General features: G+C 55.5%; 2 protein-coding genes across 17 annotated transcripts; one reads left to right on the top strand and one right to left on the bottom strand.

The window, feature by feature from the left end:
* Window positions 1–322: 322 nt before the first annotated feature.
* On the top strand, window positions 323–9227 carry IPO4 (importin 4). 4 transcript variants are annotated; one of them, XR_012415631.1, is made up of 30 exons: window positions 323–420; window positions 502–588; window positions 717–796; window positions 883–924; window positions 1342–1471; window positions 1559–1738; window positions 1987–2052; window positions 2154–2255; window positions 2342–2425; window positions 2681–2845; window positions 2950–3003; window positions 3161–3270; window positions 3565–3673; window positions 3819–3948; window positions 4151–4264; window positions 4366–4479; window positions 4714–4805; window positions 5023–5134; window positions 5230–5345; window positions 5462–5539; window positions 5616–5673; window positions 5774–5879; window positions 5963–6156; window positions 6295–6345; window positions 6734–6859; window positions 6974–7182; window positions 7294–7426; window positions 7520–7624; window positions 8688–8757; window positions 8874–9227. XR_012415631.1 is itself a non-coding variant. In XM_005560945.3 (30 exons), exons 1-30 carry the CDS (start codon window positions 352–354, stop codon window positions 9002–9004), a joined length of 3246 nt encoding a protein of 1081 aa, XP_005561002.2. In that variant the 5' UTR covers window positions 323–351; the 3' UTR covers window positions 9005–9227. The 4 variants fall into 4 exon arrangements, 1 of the variants encoding a protein (XP_005561002.2); XR_012415632.1 differs by having other exon boundaries at window positions 6714–6859; XR_010587830.1 differs by having other exon boundaries at window positions 4714–4834; window positions 6714–6859.
* REC8 (REC8 meiotic recombination protein) lies at window positions 9192–17928 on the bottom strand. 13 transcript variants are annotated; one of them, XM_005560946.4, is made up of 20 exons: window positions 17504–17928; window positions 17261–17402; window positions 17088–17156; window positions 16827–16969; window positions 16670–16742; window positions 16457–16577; window positions 13882–13963; window positions 12594–12673; window positions 12272–12353; window positions 12071–12143; window positions 11904–11989; window positions 11683–11732; window positions 11221–11352; window positions 10772–10838; window positions 10533–10669; window positions 10316–10364; window positions 9985–10051; window positions 9718–9849; window positions 9538–9644; window positions 9192–9436 (listed from the first exon to the last, which is right to left on the bottom strand). In XM_005560946.4, the coding sequence occupies exons 2-20, from the start codon at window positions 17314–17316 to the stop codon at window positions 9345–9347; spliced, it is 1698 nt and encodes a 565-aa protein (XP_005561003.3). In that variant the 5' UTR covers window positions 17317–17402; window positions 17504–17928; the 3' UTR covers window positions 9192–9344. The 13 variants fall into 13 exon arrangements, with proteins under 13 accessions (XP_005561003.3, XP_073853162.1, XP_015309131.3 ...); XM_073997061.1 differs by having other exon boundaries at window positions 12594–12669; window positions 17504–17799; XM_015453645.3 differs by having other exon boundaries at window positions 16670–16969.
* Between the last annotated feature and the right edge of the window lie 2426 nt (window positions 17929–20354).

Genomic DNA, 20354 nt, shown 5'->3' with positions numbered 1-20354 from the left:
GTTGGAGGTTTTGGTCTGGATATAGGAACTCCAGCCCCGCGGTTAAGGGCACGGTCCTTTAGAAAGCCGAGCTGGCCACTGAATGCCCGAAGCTTGAGTTCTCCAACCCAACTTGGGAACTCCCGGCGTGGGGAACCTACATTGCCAGAGCTGGGTTTCCGCGACTCAGCCGGTGCTCAGCATAACGGAAGTGGAGGAGTCGGACCTCTTTGTGGGAAGTGAATTGAATCACCTTGGCAACCCTCGGGGCGTGTGGCAACGCCCTTTCCGCCGGAAGTGGGTGTCAGCGCCTCCACGTGCTGTCCCTCCCCCTCCCCTTTTCGGCCCAGTAGCGGCGGCTCAGCTGCTGCCATGGAGCCCGCCGGCCTGGAGCAGCTCCTACGGGAGCTGCTGCTGCCGGACACCGAGCGCATCCGTCGGGTACGGGAGTAGGCATAACCGGGCCAGGGCGAGCGGGAGGTTGCGGGAAAGACCCGACTCTCACCCCTAGCTTCCCCCCAGGCCACGGAACAGCTCCAGATCGCTCTTCGGGCCCCCGCCGCTTTGCCGGCTCTCTGCGACCTGCTGGCCTCGGCGGCCGACCCCCAGGTGAGACCCCTGACTCTCCCCTCCGAGCTTCCCACTGTACGCCACTGGTCAAGCCCCAATATCCGCCCCCTGCGGTCCGCTCAGCACCCTCCTGCCCGGACCCCCACGTGCTTGTTTCCTCGTCCTAGATCCGCCAGTTTGCGGCGGTGCTGACCCGCAGACGACTGAACACCCGCTGGCGACGGCTGGCGGCGGAGCAACGGGAGAGGTGGGTTGGGCCTGGGTTGGGGCGGGGCCAGGCGGAGACTTTTCTTGGGCAGTCTGTGTACCAAACACCTGCCCACTGTGTTCCAGCCTCAAGTCCCTGATCCTGACGGCCCTGCAGAGAGAAACAGAGTAAGTACCTACCCCCTTTTCTCGGGATCCTGACGACCTTGTCGGGGTTTCTGCCTTCCCTTTCAGTTCCAGGCTGGGACTTGTGGGGCAGGGACTTCAGTTCTAGACCCAAGGTGGAGCGAAAATTTTAAGGCTGTTTTGAAGACTGAAGTTCTTGAGGAAGGGTGACTATGATCTGCCAAACTCAAGTCAGAAGAATAAGACTGAAATTCAGGCTAGTAAGACTGAACTTACCAGATTACATGCCCGCAGTGCTGCTGGGCTCCCTCTGAGCTGCTGTCTCATGTGTCCCAACTTGGTAAAGACCCTGTGCCCACACCTCCTGAAAGTTTCTCTCCTGGCTGCCCCATTGTGCCTGGCCACTGTGTGCAGAGGAAGGTATTGGAGAGTGATAGAGGAGATCTCTCCTGTTTGCAGGCACTGTGTGAGCCTCAGCCTGGCCCAGCTTTCAGCCACCATTTTTCGAAAGGAAGGCCTGGAGGCCTGGCCACAGCTTTTGCAGCTTCTTCAGCACAGTACCCACAGCCCCCACAGCCCAGAGAGAGAGGTACCATCACATGGTTGGCAGGAGGGAGGGACTAAGAGGTGGGATAGACCATGTAAGCTTGCTCTCCAATCCTCTATTCTTGGACAGATGGGGCTTTTGCTGCTAAGTGTGGTGGTGACCTCCCGGCCCGAGGCCTTCCAACCCCACCACCGGGAGCTGCTTCGGCTTCTGAATGAGACTCTTGGTGAGGTGGGCTCTCCTGGGCTGCTCTTCTACTCCCTGCGCACTCTGACCACCATGGCCCCCTACCTCAGCACTGAAGACGTGGTGAGATGTGGGCCCTCGTATCTTTGACTCCCTTTCCTCAGGCCTTCATGTCCTCATCTGTAAAAGTTACAAAACTGCTTTGGATTCTTTACCTGCCTGTGGCCCTTCCTGACAATTGAGAGGGGATGCTGTAGGTGGGCCTGGCTATTATGTCTGGGCTCCTCCTCGCAATTCAGGCTATGAGGAAGCTGTCAGCTGCTGGGGTGTGAGATTAGGCTGCATCATGCTGTCTGTGATGTGTCCCTCAGCCTCTCTCTCGGATGTTGGTGCCCAAGCTGATCGTGGCTGTGCAGACTCTGATCCCCATAGATGAGGTGAGGACAGGTGGGCAGGAGCTCTGTTGGAAGAAGAGTGCAAAAGTGACCAGCTTGGCCCACTGAAGAAGAGCATGGTAACCTTGTGCCTTGTTTGTCAGGCAAAGGCCTGTGAGGCCCTTGAGGTTTTGGATGAACTGTTGGAGTCAGAGGTGCCCATCATCACCCCCTACCTCTCTGAGGTCCTCACATTCTGCCTGGAGGTGAGCCTGGAGTGGACATGGCCCCTGCTACATGCTCTGTTGGGACTTTCCTTCCCTGTCTCTGATTCTTATTATTCTCTGGACAGGTGGCTAGAAATGTGGCCCTGGGCAATGCAATACGCGTACGTGTTCTCTGCTGCCTCACTTTCTTGGTCAAAGTCAAGAGCAAGGTGAGTGAGTGCCCATTGACACACATCACCCCACCCACTCTCTACCCTTAGTCTCACTCCTGGGACTTTCAGTTCATCTCAGGGTATCTAAAGTACTGTGGGGGTTCAAGCCTTGGCCTAGCCTCACCCCAGCTCCTGCCTGGGAGATTGGGAATTTTCTGTCGGACCTTTTATGGCCTGGAAGACTGGAATTTTTAATGTGAGCCCATCCTGGGAGCAGATTCTTAGGGACACTGTTCCACCTTCTCTGTCAAGGCCTTACTGAAGAATCGTCTCCTGCCACCCTTGCTACACACCCTTTTCCCCATTATGGCTGCTGAGCCCCTGCCAGGCCAGTTGGATCCTGAGGACCAGGATTCAGAAGAGGAAGAGTTGGAAATTGAGCTGATGGGGGAGACTCCCAAGCATTTTGCTGTACAGGTGAGATGTGGGGCAGGACAGAGGGGGAAGGTGTTAGGTGGCTGTGGGAGGTTGGGGAGGCAGAGATGGAGTCGAGCAAAGTAAGTCTCCCCATCCTATCTTAGGTTGTGGACATGCTGGCGCTACACCTGCCCCCCGACAAGCTGTGTCCCCAGCTGGTAAGTGTGGCTCTGTCCTTCTGGTGTCCCTACCTCCAAGTGTGCCTAGTCCCCTGAGGCCAAGGACGTTTAGACCCTGGGAGGTGTGAAGGTCTATTTCCACAGGAATGGGCAGGCTCTTTCTGGGGTTTCAGAAGCGTGCCACATGCTTCCCTAGATGCCCATGCTGGAAGAGGCCTTGCGGAGTGAGAGCCCATACCAGCGTAAGGCTGGACTCCTGGTGCTGGCCGTGCTGTCTGACGGAGCTGGTGACCACATCAGGCAGAGGTATCTATTCCCCTATCCCAGGGTGAGGGTTGCCCACGGGGAGGACCGTGGCTGTCATGGTTTACGCTTGTTGTTCAAGCTTATTTATCAACAGCATTTTCCCCCATTCTCAAAAGTGTCCTGGCTTAGAAGATAAATGACATGGCTTCCCAGCTGTAGGGATCAGGGGCTGCTGCCCACCCTCTGGTGACAGGAAAAGCCTTGTTTTTTCCAGGGAAAATGAAGAGAACAGGTCAGCCTAGGGCTGTCAGGTATAGCTCCTCAGCCTGTGTCCTCTTGTCCTGCCCTATCCAGACTGCTGCCCCCACTGCTGCAGATCGTGTGCAAGGGCCTGGAGGACCCCTCGCAAGTTGTACGCAATGCTGCGCTATTTGCCCTGGGCCAGTTCTCAGAAAACCTACAGGTGAACCAGGCTGAATGTGGGAGCCACCACTTGAATGTCCCCTTCCCCTCACCTTTCATCTCTTCAAGCATCCCTGCTGCCGTCGCACTCTTGTACGTGCCCTGCAGGTGAACCTGACTCAAGCCCTGCTTGCTCCCTCCCCCAGCCCCATATCAGCAGCTATTCAAGGGAGGTGATGCCACTGCTCCTCGCCTATCTGAAGTCGGTGCCTCTTGGACACACACACCACCTAGCCAAGGCCTGCTATGCCCTGGAGAATTTCGTGGAGAACTTAGGTAGTGATGGCAGTGGGGAGCTTGGGGGAGGGGGATGAGGCAGCGGCTTTGGCTGAATGCGCAGGATGTACATCTCCTTGCATTGCTGCCTATGGTGGGGGAAAGTGTGTGATGGCGCCACAAAGGGGTTTCCGCCTGGAGGGAGGTGGGCATGCAGGTAGGAGATCTGGGTTGGTTGATAGAGGAGCATCCTTTCCCACAGGGCCCAAAGTGCAGCCCTACCTTCCGGAGCTTATGGAATGCATGCTGCAGCCTCTGAGGAGCCCCAGCAGTCCCCGGGCCAAGGAGCTGGCTGTGAGCGCCGTAGGAGCCATTGGTGAGGAGAGGCAGGAGGCAGGGATGTGGGGTTCACCCAAAGGCCCTGTGGCTGGTGGTCCCTGCCCTTTCCAGCTCTGATTCTGTCCTTCCATCCTGCAGCTACAGCTGCCCAGGCCTCGCTGCTGCCCTACTTCCCTGCCATCATGGAGCACCTGCGGGAATTCCTGTTAACAGGCCGTGAGGACCTTCAGCCTGTGCAGATCCAGAGCCTGGGTGAGTGAGAGGCTCCCAGGTGGGGATCCCAGTGCCAGCAAAGGGCCGATGCTCACCTGGTGTTGACAGAGATTGCCCCCACGGGAGCACGGATGTCTTCCTTCTCATCGAAGGGGGTGTTCTTCACCCTGTACCAAGGGGTAGGGGGGGATATCTGAATCCCTCCCAGCTACCACCTTTGGTCCTATAGCCCACCTCCACCTCCTGGTGCTAATGGAGCCCATGCTCCCACAGAGACACTGGGAGTGCTGGCACGAGCGGTGGGGGAGCCCATGAGGCCGCTGGCTGAGGAATGCTGCCAGCTGGGTCTGGGCCTCTGCAACCAGGTAGACGACCCTGACTTGCGGCGCTGCACGTGAGTGATCCCTCACCCTGCCTCTGCCCTTGTCCCCACCCCTCCTTTCTGCCCACTGGGCCCACTGGAATCCCCACCCCAGACTCTAGTCCTCTGGTTCGGACCATAGCCAGGTGTTCCCGGGCTCCCCCATCCTGTCTGGTGGTAGCAAGCAGGACCATACAGCTTCTTCTGCCTGCTTTGACCAGGTACAGCCTATTTGCCGCCTTATCGGGTCTGATGGGCGAGGGCCTGGCACCCCACTTGGAACAGATCACCACGCTCATGCTGCTGTCACTGCGTTCTACCGAGGGCATTGTGGTGAGCAGAGGGTGGGCTGGGCCAGGCCAGCCCTGCAATGGGATTTATCTCCTGGGCCTAGCTGAGCCAAAGTCCTTGCCATGCCTCCACTCCAGCCTCAGTATGACGGGAGCAGCTCCTTCCTTCTGTTTGACGATGAGAGTGATGGGGAAGAAGAGGAGGAGCTCATGGATGAGGATGTGGAAGAAGAGGATGACTCAGAGATCTCAGGGTGCGGAGGGGTGCTCTTCTGATCAGGAATCTAGACTTTGGTTTTAGACCAGGGGACTAGTGCTGGATCTGCTCCTCTTGGTGCCTGATCACCACTGCCTCCCCATCTTACTCTAGGTACAGCGTGGAGAACGCCTTCTTCGATGAGAAGGAAGACACCTGTGCTGCCCTAGGGGAGATCTCTGTGAACACCAGGTGAGCATTCGCCCTTCCCTGGCACTGAAAACCCTGCCTGGGGGCCCCTTACCCATGACTGTGTCTCTCTCTGTAGTGTGGCCTTCCTTCCATATATGGAAAGTGTCTTTGAAGAAGTATTTAAACTGCTGGAGGTGAGGGGGCCAGTGGGTAGAGTGGGTGGGGTTCTCAGGCTGGGGGCCCTGTGTTCACAGTGCACACAGCAGACACATCCCGCCCCTCCTCATCTTGCAGTGCCCTCACCTGAATGTGCGGAAGGCAGCCCATGAGGCTCTGGGTCAGTTTTGCTGTGCACTGCACAAGGCCTGTCAAAGCTGCCCCTCAGAACCCAACACTGCTGGTGAGAAGGAGAGGCTGGGCCAGGCTGAGGGTTCTTGGGGCACGGCAGGGCCTGACCAGTGCTTCAGCCAATAATGTCCCCAGCTTTGCAGGCTGCCCTGGCCCGAGTGGTGCCATCCTACATGCATTCAGTGAACAGGGAGCGGGAGCGCCAGGTGGTGATGGCCGTGCTGGAGGCCCTGACAGGGGTGCTCCGCAGCTGTGGGACCCTCACTCTGAAGCCCCCTGGGCGCCTGGCTGAGCTCTGTAGCATGCTCAAGGCTGTGCTGCAGAGGAAGGTGAGCAGGGCAGGTGGGCTTCGGGAAGGAGAGGTGCCAGGCCCAGGTTGGGGACTGGCTACAAGTCCACCCCCATACCCCGATGAAAAGAGAAGGGGCATGAAAGCTCTGGCTAAGTTGAGCTGCTTCTTCTTGTAGACAGCCTGTCAGGATACTGACGAGGAGGAGGAAGAGGAAGATGATGATCAGGTGAGCGCCAGGGATGAAAACTGGGACCAGGTGGTCCAGGCAGTCTCCACAGGGACAGGGGTGGACGGTGTATTTGTTCTTGGCCTGGGGCAGCCAGGGCCACTAAAAGAGATTGGTAATGGTCAGAGAGACACAACCCTGATCCCATTAAGCCAGTGGGAGTTCAGGGAAGGAGAGCAGTGTGGACTGGGGTGTGCTTAGAGCGATAGGCAGGAGCAGAAGAGCTAGGGGAAGAAGCTGGGCCATGAAAACACCCGGTCTGAGAGGGACCAGCCCTATCAACCAAGGGCAGCCCCAGGGACCCCTGCAGCTGGTAGCAGAGCATGGTAGGGAGGTGTGCAGTCACTGAGCTGGCCCTGGTGCTCCAGCCCCTGACCTGGCTCCACAGGCTGAATACGACGCCATGTTGCTGGAGCATGCTGGAGAGGCCATCCCTGCCCTGGCAGCTGCGGCTGGGGGAGACTCCTTTGCCCCATTCTTTGCTGGTTTCCTGCCATTATTGGTGTGCAAGACAGTGAGTGTCCATCTTCTGGCTTCAAGCCCTAGTCCCCTCATGCACCCAGTGCCCATCTCAGCCTTTATCCTTGGCCCAGGCTGATCTGTACTCCTTCCTGTTCTCCCCCATCAGAAACAGGGCTGCACAGTGGCAGAGAAGTCCTTTGCAGTGGGGACCTTGGCAGAGACTATTCAGGGCCTGGGTGCCGCCTCAGCCCAATTTGTGTCTCGGCTGCTCCCTGTGCTGTTGAGCACCGCCCGAGAGGCAGACCCTGAGGTGCGAAGCAATGCCATCTTTGGGCTGGGTGTGCTAGCAGAGCACGGGGGCCACCCTGCCCAGGAGTATCCTTGGATCACAGGAGGGGAGGGACTGGGGGTTGGGGGAGTGTCCCCAGGGCTTGCAGGTGGGCAAGGTCTACCTGAGTGTGTGGCCATTCCTTGACTATGGATCAGACACTTCCCCAAGCTGCTGGGGCTCCTTTTTCCCCTCCTGGCGCGGGAGAGACACGATCGTGTCCGTGACAACATCTGTGGGGCACTTGCCCGCCTGTTGATGGCCAGTCCCACCAGGAAACCAGAGCCCCAGGTGAGGGAGGGAGACATCAGGCAGAGCCTGGAAGCTGAGGAGGGAGGGTGGTGGAGGGCAGGGCAGGTTGGCCTGAGACATTTGTGTGCCCAGGTGCTGGCTGCCCTACTGCATGCCCTGCCACTGAAGAAGGACTTGGAGGAGTGGGTCACCATTGGGCGCCTCTTCAGCTTCCTGTACCAGAGCAGCCCTGACCAGGTAACCTCGTGGCTGGCAGCCCTCAGAGGGGAGCACGCCGCTCCACTCAGTGATAGGCCCTGTCTGCTGATGAGGCTCAGGAGCTCCAGGCTGTCGGTTGCACCTGATGCAAGGTGACAGTTTCAGCTGTTCTTTTGATACTCCCTGCACCATTTCTTTTTTTTTTTTTTTTTTTTTGAGACGGAGTCTCGCTCTGTCACCCAGGCTGGAGTGCAGTGGCCGGATCTCAGCTCACTGCAAGCTCCGCCTCCCGGGTTCACGCCATTCTCCTGCCTCAGCCTCCCGAGTAGCTGGGACTACAGGCGCCTGCCACCTCGCCCGGCTAAGTTTTTGTATTTTTAGTAGAGACGGGGTTTCACTGTGTTAGCCAGGATGGTCTCGATCTCCTGACCTCGTGATCCGCCCGTCTCGGCCTCCCAAAGTGCTGGGATTACAGGCTTAAGCCACCGCGCCTGGCCCCCTGCACCATTTCTTATTTGTCTTCAAGGATTGGCAGCCAGTCCTGTGATGGGACAGGAAGGACTTCCTCCACGTAGCATTTTTCCGGAGGAAGCTCCATTTCTACCCTTTGGTCTGAGCCAGAAGTTGCAGTTTTCCCAGGCTGGTTTCCTAAACCAGGGCCCTTTCAAACTGTGCTCTGTGGAGCCCTGGGTACCTCTGGGCCACCACACCATACATTTCAATTAGATCAGCTCTGCTCTCTGAAGAGATTTTGGCTGTACCAAGTAGCTAGGTTTGGAGTCATGTCAGAGTGTTTGTGTCATCCTTGTCTTACACCTTTAGAGATTGTTGTGTAGGTGGAGCTCCTGGGTGTCTGGGTTTCTTTAGGTCTTGAGGCTATGACTTTAATCATCTTGTTCCACATCCCCCATTCCCTCCAAAAAAAGTCATTACCACCAAGTTTCACTGGTCCTGCTCATGTTCATAGTTGTCTTGGATGCCTGTGAATCAGTACCAGGTGCAACCACCCCAATAAGAGACTCTGCCACTACTTGGTCCTGACCACCTGCCTAGACCTGGGGTCCGGGGCTGCTGCCCTGAGTCAGCCACTCTTTCCTCACAGGTTGTAGATGTGGCTCCAGAGCTCTTGCGTATCTGCAGCCTCATTCTGGCTGACAACAAGATCCCACCAGGTGAGGACAGGAGTCACGGGCAGGGGCTTGGGGGAGGCTGGGAGTGGCAGGGCTCAGAGGACCTGGGGCAGCGAGGCTTTAGGAGCCCCAACCTTTCTCCCTCCCTCTGCACCCAGACACCAAGGCTGCACTGTTGCTGCTCCTGACATTCCTGGCCAAACAGCACGCCGACAGCTTCCAGGCAGCTCTGGGCTCACTGCCTGTTGACAAGGCTCAGGAGCTCCAGGCTGTGCTGGGCCTCTCCTAGATCGCAGGCTGCAGCCAGTCCAGAGAGAACAGAGCCTGCCCAGACCTTAAGACCACCTCTCAGCCCAGTTCAGTTCTGCCTTACCAAAGATTCTGGGACTCATAGCCATTTGGCGCCAGCCCTACTTGCTGCCTTACAGGGCTGTCCCTGAGGCTGGATCTGTTACAAATGAGTCATGACATCATACTGTAATAAAAGCAGCTTGTTTTCTGCTTGAACAATAGCTCTGAGAGCAAGAAGGCTGGAAATGCACATTCAGAAATGAAGTAAGCAGGACCCAGTGAGCCACGACGTGGTTTACTAGAAGTGGCCGGTTTCCTGGCAGCTTCGTAAATGGACTCTAACCTCGGTGGAATCTGGGCCCCGGCTGGATCAGGAGGCGACCATATGGCTTTTCTTGTTCCACGCGAAGAATCTGTTGCGCTGAGAGCACTGGTCAAGAGGGGAGGAGAGGGCAGGTTGGGGGAGTCCCTGTATGGGCCTCTGGTCTGTGTGTCCCTGCGCCACATACACACACACATGCATACACTCACCCAGGAGCATGTAGAAGACCCGAGCGGCCATCCTGCGGGGGCTGAGGGGTGACACCAGGCTGCTGAAGTCGGGCTCCCTGTTGGCCTGCAGCTCCAGTGCCACTGCCCTATAGGGATCAAGAACCATTAGCAGAGGCTTCAACCCGGGTCCACCCCATCAAGGTGCCACCCCCGTGGTACCTGTGCACAGCTTCCAGTGAGAGCAGCTCGAGCTCTGGGGGCAGCACCAAAGGCATCTCCATGGGCACCTCAGGGAGTTCAGGCACCACGGGCAATGCAGGAGGTTCTGGCTGTTCCACCTCAGCCCAGGCCCTAGGAGAACATGGGAGTAAGAGCAGGGAAGGTGGCAGCTGTGACAGTGACAAGGGGCATACCCATCCCAGCAGCCATTTCTACCACCTGGCCAAAGGCTGTGGGCCCTGGCTCCCATGGAGCCTGGCCGCTTACCACCGTTCTTCTGGTGGGATGAGGCTGATGCGGGACTTCTCCTCTTCAGCTGCCTCTAGGGAGAGCTCTGTTCGGGGAGGAAAGGCACTGGTGGGTGTCTGCTTGGGTGGTAGTTAGGGCCTTGTGGCCACCTGGTATAAGTAGATGGCAGAGCTATGCAGTGACTTGTTAAAAGCACACAGGTGAGAGAGCAGAGGAGGAGCAGTCCGTGCTTCCTTATGTCACACACACACGCCTTCACTCATGAAATAGCTTGAGCAGTTGGGATACTAGTTTCCTGGGACAGTGGTAAGGGTGGTGGTCCCACTGCCCCTCTTCTCTAGGTGTTTACCTGAAGACAGCATAAGGGGACCACTGGGCTCCAGGGCCTCCCTCGGGACCTGGGGACAGGAGAAGCAGAACTAAGACCCCAAGCATCTGGGACTCGGGCCTCAGAAGGCACAAGGCCAGTGAGCCTGTGCTGTTGGCCCTCATAGCAGGGGAGGGCAGCCAGTTGGTCAGGCAGACCCTGGCACTGGGGCGATGCAGGCAACAGGTGGTGCAGTTACCTCGATCTCACTTGGAACTTCAGCCTTTCTCCTTTCCTCCTCAGCAGCCTCCTCGGGCAGCTCTCGCCTGAGTGCTCTTGGGGGTGGCTGGGCACAGTGGGTCCAGAGACCCAGTAGTTCAAGGGGTAGCCAGCCAGCTGTGGACAAGAAGGCAGTAGGCACGGTTTGAGGCGTGAGGAGCACCAGGAATGAGAAATTGGTTTTGAGGATCCTTTGTGCCCACCCCCTGCCATTCTTACAGAGAGTTGGGGTTCTGAACAACTCTGCAGGGCCTGTGATGGTCCTCTCAGGAGGCTGCACCTTGGGCTGTGTGGTGGGGAAAGGTCAGAAGCCTCATTATGAAGCAGCCACTCCTCAGGTCCCCTTTGCCTCTTTGCAATGCATTGTTCTGGGGCTTCTGGACTTCCCAGCTTTTGGGCTCGTGACCCTGCCTGCCCTGCTCACTGCTAAAAGAAGGACTTTTTAACCTGGTGCCCATGGGTATGACAGTTGGGGTCACTAAAGGACCATGAAGAGTTGTACATGTGCAAACCCACATCGCCTGCATTTTCTGGAGAATGGAGGGGATTTTTCATCAAGTTCCCAATCCTACCCCCAACCTCCTGAGGAATTTAGAAGGCTCAGCCTGCATGTGCCCCTGGTATCCCTGCCTCCTTCCCTCTCCCCGCAAAGCCTGGGCTGCACTCACACATTCCCAGCAGTGGGCTCTGGTTTGCAGTTGTTCCCGGAATTTCTCCCGGGAGATCTGAGTCTCCTTGTCCCAAAACAGTAACCGGCGACGACGGCGGCGAGGAGGTGGGAAGACTGGGGGCCGCCTCAGCTGAGTGGGGAGGGCAGGTAGGGGCAAGGCTGCCCATTACTCTTTTTCCTGTCATTCTGGTGGACTGCTAACGGCCCCACACCCCGCCCCTGGAGGAACCTGGGGAAAGGGCTTGTGTGGGGTCTTCATGCACTTGAGCAGCTCATACCTTGCATAAGGGCACCCATCTGGAAAGTGCAGGCCAGACACAATGGGGTGTAGAAAAGGACATCTTTTATCATCTGCACTAAGGACCCCTGTAAGCTAGCAGTGGCCCTGGGCTTGGGGAGGCAGCCCTGGTGGGGGAGGGCAAAGAGGAGGAGGAGGAGGATTGGAAGGGATGCTACTCACCTCTGGGCTGGGTGGGGCTGGCAGACGCAGTTCCTCTGGGGGGGTCACCTCTGCAACAACACCCAAGGTTGTGGCTCTGTCCCATAAGCCCCTTACCCCTTGCAGATACCAGGGCAAGAAACTGCAGGGTCCTCCCTTTAGCGAGTTGGGATATAGAGCCCTTGTGTGCAGCAGTATAGAAGTACTCCCAGAAAAGCCCCTGGGGTGTGGTGGGCACTCACCCATGAGTAGGGCCCCAGGCTCCCAGCCTGTCGGCCTCAGCTCCTCAGGGACCAGGACTGGAAGTGCCTCTGCTATTCCTTCCACCCTGAAGGGAAATGGGCAAGAGAAATGAGAAGACCCTTCCCAGCACCAACACCCTACCTGGTCTAGGAATTCCTGCCCTTACTCTGCAGGAGCTGGAGGTGAGAGCCGGGGGACTACGATTTCACCCTCTGGAACCCGGAGCTCCTCCCTTAGCTCTGTGGAGAGAGAATCAGTTCAGAGGATGGAAAAGGAGAAATGGGAACATTGTCCAGTCCCAGACTGCCCACGCCAGGGGTTTGACCATCCAGCTCCAGGCGGGCCCTATGCTGCCAGAGACACCTACTTTCTAACAAGATAGCTTCGTCTTCCTCTGCGATCAGCAGGTCCAGGTCTCGGCGGCTGACCTCTGGGAGCTCCTGTTCACCCTGTCCAGAGAGAAGAGCAAGGGGAGGGGATTCAGTAACATTTCTGAAAAAGGCAAGTGGATCCAGGAGAGTGGATCCCAGAGGCATGCCACAGGGCCAGGTTCAAGGAAGCCACTGGGTGCTCAGGTGCCAGGGACAGAGAATAGGGAAATGGAGACAGAAAAGGCAGGACTCTGGGGACAGAGAGAAGTAGATGCAAGGGGGCTGGACCTCAGGCCCTGTGTGCAGGGAACAACTCACCTCAATCCGCAGCATCCGTATGGGCTCTGCCTCCTGGATCGTGATGGCCTCAGGGGGCAGCACAGTGACCAGAATCCTGTCTGGAGGAACAGGGGAGTCACCAGCCTCTCTGCTTCTTTCCAAATTCCCACAGCCGTGCAGTCAGGCAAAAGCATGGACTCTGAAGTCAAGGTAACCTGGATTCTAATCAGACCCAGGCTAATCTCTGGCATCCTGACCCTGGCTACACTGCTTAACCACTGTGAGCCTCACTTTCCTCATCAGTAAAATGGGGAGGCTGGACGAAATGGCTCATACCTGTAATCCCAACACTTTGGATTGCTTGAGCCCAGGAGTTTGAGGCCAGCCTGGGCAACATAGCGAGACTCTGTCTCTACAAAAAATTTAAAAACTAGCCAGGTGTGGTGGCTCATCCCTGTGGTCCCAGCAACTCTGGAGGCTGAGGTGGAAGGATTGCTTGAGCCCTGGAGGAGGAGGTCAAGGCTGCAATGATCTATGATCATACCATTGCACTCCAGCCTGGGGAAAAAAAGAAAAAAAAAAAAAAGCCAAGTGTGGTGGCTTATGCCTGTAATCCCACCACTTTGGGAGGCTGAGGTGGGTGGATCACCTGAGGTCAGAAGTTCGAGACCAGCCTGGCCAACATGGCGAAAACCCATCTCTACTAAAAATACAAAAATTAGTTGGGCGTGGTGGTGCACGCCTATAATTCCAGCTACCTGGGAGGAGAATTGCTTGAATCCGGGAGGCAAAGATTGCAGTGAGCCTGAAGTGCACCACTGTATTCCAGCCTGGGCTATAGAGTAATACTCTGTCTCTCAAAAAAAAAAAAAAAAAAAAAGGATAAGAAATCTGACCTCAGAGGACTCTTGTAAGGTACTGATTAGGTTACACACATAAACTGCCCCTCGTGGGGCACAGTGGCTCACGCCTGTAATCCCAGCACTTTGGGAGGCCGAGGCGGGTGGATCACCTGAGGTCAAGAATTTGAGACCAGCCTGGCCAATGTGATGAAACCCCATCTCTACTAAAAATATAAAAATTCACTGGGCATGGTATTGCGCGTCTGTAATCCCAGCTACTAGGGAGGCTGAGGCAGGAGAATTGCTTGCAGTGAGCCGAGATCGCACCACTGCACTCCAGCCTGGGCGACACAGTGAGACTCTGTCTCAAAAAAAAAAAAAAAGGGCCCCTCACAGGGCCGGGCTCTTAAGCTAAAAAATGGTAATTTCTACAGCTCTTGGGCCTGCCTATGCCTCTCACCAGAAAGAAGGTTCTCTCTGCTGACCTGGCTTCCTGGGCTCTGTAGGGACTTCGGGAGGGATCTCTTCAACTCTCTCTGGAATTGCAGCCTCTAAGAGGTGTCGAATCTTTGGGGAGGGATTGGAAACAAAAGATAGGGTTCAGCTTCAGCCCCCTGCTTTCCCACTTTCACAACCTTCTTCAACAATGCACAGTAGGCCGGGCGCGGTGGCTCAAGCCTGTAATCCCAGCACTTTGGGAGGCCGAGACGGGCGGATCACGAGGTCAGGAGATCGAGACCATCCTGGTTAACATGGTGAAACCCCGTCTCTACTAAAAAAAAAAATACAAAAAACTAGCCGGGCGAGGTGGCGGACGCCTGTAGTCCCAGCTACTCGGGAGGCTGAGGCAGGAGAATGGCGTGAACCCGGGAGGCGGAGCTTGCAGTGAGCTGAGATCCGGCCACTGCACTCCAGCCTGGGTGACAGCGCGAGACTCCGTCTCAAAAAAAAAAAAAAAAACAAAACAAAAAAAAACAATGCACAGTAATCTCCTTTTATGCCTAATTCTTGTTGCACTGACATCAGCTTGCAGTAAACTCACCTGCCATCTGGCCTCCTTTCCTCAGTTCCTGTTCTCACCTCCCTTCCCAACCCAAACCCCAGTTATCTAGCCCTCATCAATTTGTGCAAGAAGGCCAGGCGCGGTGGCTCACGTCTATAATCCCAGCACTTTGGGAGGCCAAGGTGGGTGGATCAGTTGAGGTCAGGAGTTCGAGACCAGCCTGGCCAACATCATGAAACCCCATTTCTACTAAAAATACAAAAATTAGCCGGGCGTGGTGGTGGTGCCTGTAATTCCAGCTGCTCGAGAGGTGGAGACAGGAGAATTGCTTGAACTCAGGAAGTGGAGGTTGCAGTGAGCTGAGATTGCTCCACTGCACTCCAACCTGGGAGACAGACCAAGACTGTCTCAAAAAAAAAAAAAAAAAAAAAAAAAAAAAAAAAAATTGTGCAAGAAGCAATGCATCATCAACTGTTGTGGTTGACAGAGGTGAACAAAAAAGATTCTTGATCTTAAGGAAGTCTAGTGGGGAGACAAGGTTGTATGTAACCCCTCAAGAGTCAAGGCAAAGGGTAAAACAAGGCCCTAGCAAAGTGTTGAGTTCCCAAACCACATTTGGTTCCAGCTAAGACTGGGATAAATATTTCATAGAGAAGGGCAGCATTTAAGCCAGGTCTGTAAGAATATGTAGAACTCGACTTGTAGAGGATGAGGGGTGACCATTATGGGCTAGGGAAACAGCACAAGCAAAGACATGAATGTGGTATCATTGAGGCATAAGGGCCAAACTAGTGTTTAGGAGCCACAGATGCCCAGAGGACTGAGAGAGAAGTCTGGGGATGACTAGTTCTAAACCAGGGTATGTGCCGGGCATGGTGGTTCACGCCTGTAATCACAGCACTTTGGGAAGCCAAGGCGGGTGGATCGCCTGAGGTCAGGAGTTCAAGACCAGCCTGACCAACATGGTGAAACCCCGTCTCTACTAAAGATACAAAAATTAGCCGGGCATGGTGGCAGGCACTTATAATCCCAGCTACTTGGGAGGCTGAGGCAGGAGAATCGCTTGACCAGAGGAAGTGGAGGTTGAAGTGAGCCAAGATCACACCACTGCACTCCAGCCTGGGTGACAGAGACTCCATCTTAAAAAATAGTAATAATAGGCCAGGCGCAGTGGCTCACACCTGTAATCCTAGCACTTTGGAAAGCCAAGGTGGGTGGATCACCTGAGGTCAGGAGTTCGAGACCAGCCTGGCCAATATGGCGAAACCCCATGTCTACTAAAACTAAAAAAAAATGGGCCAGGCGCTGTGGCTCATGTCTGTAATCCCAGCACTTTGGGAGGATGAGGCAGGTGGATCATGAGGTCAGGCGTTCGAAACCAGCCTGGCCAGCATGGTGAAACCCTGTCTCTACTAAAATTACAAAATCATTTGGGCATGCTGGCGAATGCCTGTAGTCCCAGCTACTTGGGAGGCTGAGGCAGGAAAATCACTTGAACCAGGGAGGCAGAGGTTGCAGTAAGCTGAGATCGTGCCACTGCACTCCAGCCTAGGCCACAGAGCAAGATCCTGTCTCAAAAATAATAATAATAATAGTAATAAAATAAAAAAATAAACTGGGGCATGGAGAGCCCCAAATGCTAGTAATCTGTTTGCAGCAGGAGCCACTGTTCAAATGGGGAACTAAGGAAGGAGGTGACATTAAGCTGTTGGAGTATTGGGAATAGATGGAGGAGGACAGGGGTAAGAAAGCCCAGTACAGAGAGATGAGAGCCTGGATTAGGGCCTCGGCAGTGAAAACAGTGTGGAGACAAGTGGGGACAAGAGCTGCCTCCAGTGGGGAAACCATCTGATCAGATTGGCCCCGAGTAGATAAGTACAGGGGGCTTCGCCTGGATGGATCCACCTTGGCAGTCCCCTTGTTACCACCTCCCGTGGGAGAGAGCTGTGGCAAGCTTCCCCCCCCAACCCCAATATCAGAGTGACACAGGGACAGCACTCCCCTTCTGCATTGTCAATTCACGAGTCTGGGGGAATACGAGTCTGGGGGAATAATACCTGAGGGATATCGAAAGGACTAGGAAGTCTGGGATCCACAGACATCATCCCAAAAAAGGGATCTGGAGCATCTTCTAGGGTTTCCATCATGGCCAGGTGGTTAGGAAGCAGTAGGCTGGGTCTGGGAGAGAATGTAGGCCGTCAGGGACTGAGGCTGAGCTAGGCTGAGGCCAAATTAGCAGGTGTTCCATCAAAGGCCCAGGGAACACTCACAGCTCAGTCTCCATATCTATTCGGATCTGCAGCTGGGCACGGTGGAGGCGCTCCAAGATGTGCTGGATGTCCTCTGTGGGCAGGGAGGGCGAGGTAGACAGCCAGCTTAGCAGACAGCTGCTCAGCCCGCCCCACCTCTGAGGGTTCCCAGCCTTACCCACGAGGTACTGGCATTGTTGAGAATAGACGCGGATCACACCGATCTGAAGTTGGGCTGAGAGATAGAGGGAGAAGCGGGGCCGCGGCAGGCCGGGCTGCGGGGGTTGCACTCGTACCAGCACGTAATTGAGGATTTCCTCGCTGGGGAACAATGGGCCCTGATTACCGCTGCGCCCAGGACTGGGCCCACAGCGTTGCCCACCCCATCCCCTAACTCACCCCCCCGCCCCAGGCCCTCCTTCCCTTTTCTGGGCCTTACCAGGTCTTCACCACATTCACCCTCAGGTATTCGCGCTTCACCAACCGGCTGCCGCGCGTCGCTGCCAGCCTGAAGTGGGTGGGGAAGGTGGGAAAATGGGGACGGAGGGGGAGCTGTCAGGCTGGGATCCCGGCCAGCATCCCCCATCGCACGCCCACGGGCCCCACCCTTACCAGATGGTGGCAAAGCAGCCGGTGTGGCGCTGAAGCACGTTGGGATAGTAGAACATCGTCCCTCTGGCCTTTCACCCTCAATTCCACCAGATCGCCGTTTGGATCTGAGTCGGAATTCTTTAGGGCACAGAATTCCCAACACCTTGGAGAGAAGTCAGGATTTGGACTTCTCTGGTGGCAAGGTGGGTGCACCCAGAAAACCAAGTTAATGAGGCAATGAACAATTGGTGTATACACGATTACCGGGATAACTGAGATGCAGGAGATGGGCGCCCCTCTCTGTGGACCCTCAGTGGATCCGCTCGCCACGTGATGCGTCGAACTTGAGCCTTCTGGGTTGGGTTCCAGGTTGGAGATGCAGAGCTCCAAGGGGACGCCCGGGCCGGAATCCAAAACAGGTCCCGAGGGAGCACGGTGTCCTCCACAGCAGGCCTCGGTCCTCGAGCGCTGGGAGCGATATCAGGCCCCTGGGACTTTCACTGGCTTGGGCGGCCGCGGTGTGGGCCCGGGATGTCTCCCGCAGGACTAGATGGCACCGCGGGAAGCGCGCGCTCCGGAGCCCCGCACCTCGCTCCTCATTAGATGGCGGCTTTTGCCAGGACAGCCAATGGGGAACAGGGGTCGGGTCGGGAGCGCCAAGTAGCCTAGGCTCGAGGCAACAGGGTCTCCCGAGGCAGCCAGCAAACCAATCATAAGGACTCTGCGTGCCGCTGGGGTCCATTGTGAGGTGTTCTGACCAATGGGCTCTGGTTCTCGCCTCTAGTAACAGGCGCTCCTTCCTTGACCAATGAGCGCATCCCCGCCGCTCGCCTCTAGCCTGGCAACAAGGGCGCCTCAATTGGTAGGGGAGGTCGGGTCACGTCGGGGGCAACTGTGCTGGGTCTCTTCCGGGTGCCAAGATGTACCTTGCAACGCGCCTGACCTGAGGTTAGACCCCGCCCTCCCCCCAGTCCACAAACTCCTACTTTGTTTCCAACTAGGGCGTGTCGTGTGCTGCAGAGGTAGAAAGATGTGAGATGAGGCCTGGAGCGGTGGCTCACGCCTGTAATCCTAGCACTTTGGGAGGCTCAGGAGGGCAGATCATGAGGTCAGGAGTTCGAGACCAGCCTGATCAACATGGTGAAACCCCATCTCTACTAAAAATACAAAATTAGCTGCTCGTGGTGGCACAAGCCTGTAATCCCAGCTACTCAGGAGGCTGAGGCAGGAGAATGCTTGAACCTGGGAGGCGGAGGTTGCAGTGAGCCGAGATTGTGCCACTGCACTCCAGCCTGGACAAGAGAGCAAGACTCCATCTCAAAAAAAAAAAAAAAAAAGATGTGAGATGATAGTCTTGGAGCCCCCACAGGTCAATGAGGAAGAAGTCAATCGTTTTTGTTTTGTTTTGTTTTGTTTTGTTTTGAGATGGAGTCTCTCACTGTTGCCTAGGCTGGAGTGCAGTGGCGCTATCTCTGCAATCTCGGCACACTGCATCCTCTGCCCCCCATCCCCTCAGGTTCAAGCGATTCTCATGTCTCAGCCTCCCGAGTAGCTGGGATTACAGGCACCCTCCACCACACCCAGTTAATTTTTGTATTTTTAGAAGAAACGGGGTTTCACTATGTTGGTCAGGCTGTTTCTTTTCTTTTTGAGATGGAGTTTCACTCTGTCACCCAGGCTGGAGTGCAATGGCGCAGTCTCAGCTCACTGCAACCTCCGCCTCCCCAGTGCAAGGGATTCTCCTGCCTCAGCCTCCCGAGTAGCTGGGATTACAGGCACCCACCACCACCCCCGGCCAGATTTTGTATTTTTTAGTAGAGACAGGGGTTTCACCATATTGGTCAGGCTGGTCTCGAACTCCTGACCTCAGGTGATCTGCCTGCCTTGGCCTCCCAAAGTGTTGGGATTGCAGGTGTGAGCCACCGCCCCCAGCTGAAGAAGTCAATCTTACACGAAACTCCAAAAGGACTTACTGGGGTCACTTCCTAAATCTGAACAACTTAGGTTATGGGCACACCACGTGGTCCTTTCCCAGCTGCCAGTGTTCTCCCGGCTGAAATAGACTTTAGCTTTGTTGGATGCAGCACATACTTCCCAGCCTGGAAAAGCCATATTCTCAAACAATTGTTTGTGTAAATTTAAGAGGTATGGTTGTAATAACAAATAACCCTTGTCTCTATGCCTCCTACCTTTGCACAGCCATTTCTTTGGCCTAGAATGCCCTTCTCTGCCTTGACTGCAGGGCATACTTCTTCCTAAGACTTATCTCTTACTGCAGCTGAGCTGACCTTATCTTCTTACAGTTCCCTTCAATTTGGGAGCTTTTTTTTTTTTCTTTCTGAGATGGAGTTTTGCTCTTGTCGCCCAGGCTGGAGTACAATGGACCATCTCGGTTCACTGCAATCTCTGCCTCCTGGGTTCAAGCAATTCTCCTACCTAAGCCTCCTGGGTAGCTGGGACTACAGGCATGTGCCACTACGCCCAGCTAATTTTTTTGTATTTTTAGTAGAGACAGAGTTTCACCATGTTGGCCAGGCTGGTCTCAAACTCCTGACCTCAAGTGACACCCACCTCAGCCTCTCAAATTACATGCCTATACTCACAGCTACTTAGAAGGCTGAGATAGGAGGATCGATTTAGCCAAAGGTCGAGGCTGCAGTGAGCCATGATCACACTACTATGCTCCAGCGTGGGTGATTCTGTTTTTAAAAAAAAAGAAAGGCCGGGCGCGGTGGCTCAAGCCTGTAATCCCAGCACTTTGGGAGGCCGAGGCGGGTGGATCACGAGGTCAGGAGATCGAGACCATCCTGGCTAACATGGTGAAACCCCGTCTCTACTAAAAACACAAAAAACTAGCCGGGCGTGGTGGCGGGCGCCTGTAGTCCCAGCTACTCGGAGGCTGAGGCGGGAGAATGGCATGAACCCGGGAGGTGGAGCTTGCAGTGAGCCGAGATCGCGCCACTGCACTCCAGCCTGGGCGACAGAGCGAGACTCCGTCTCAAAAAAAAAAAAAAAAGAAAAGAAAAAAGAAAGAAAGAAAAAAAGAAATACATGAAGTGGCCGTAAGTGCTATGAAGAAAATGAGGCAGCATAGGAGGATAGAATAATGACGACT

The sequence above is a fragment of the Macaca fascicularis genome, chromosome 7 (genome assembly GCF_037993035.2).
Source record: "Macaca fascicularis isolate 582-1 chromosome 7, T2T-MFA8v1.1".
In the NCBI taxonomy this organism is placed as follows: Eukaryota; Metazoa; Chordata; class Mammalia; order Primates; family Cercopithecidae; genus Macaca; species Macaca fascicularis.
Note: the sequence above shows the minus strand (reverse complement) of the source record. Positions and strands in the feature narration are given on the sequence as shown.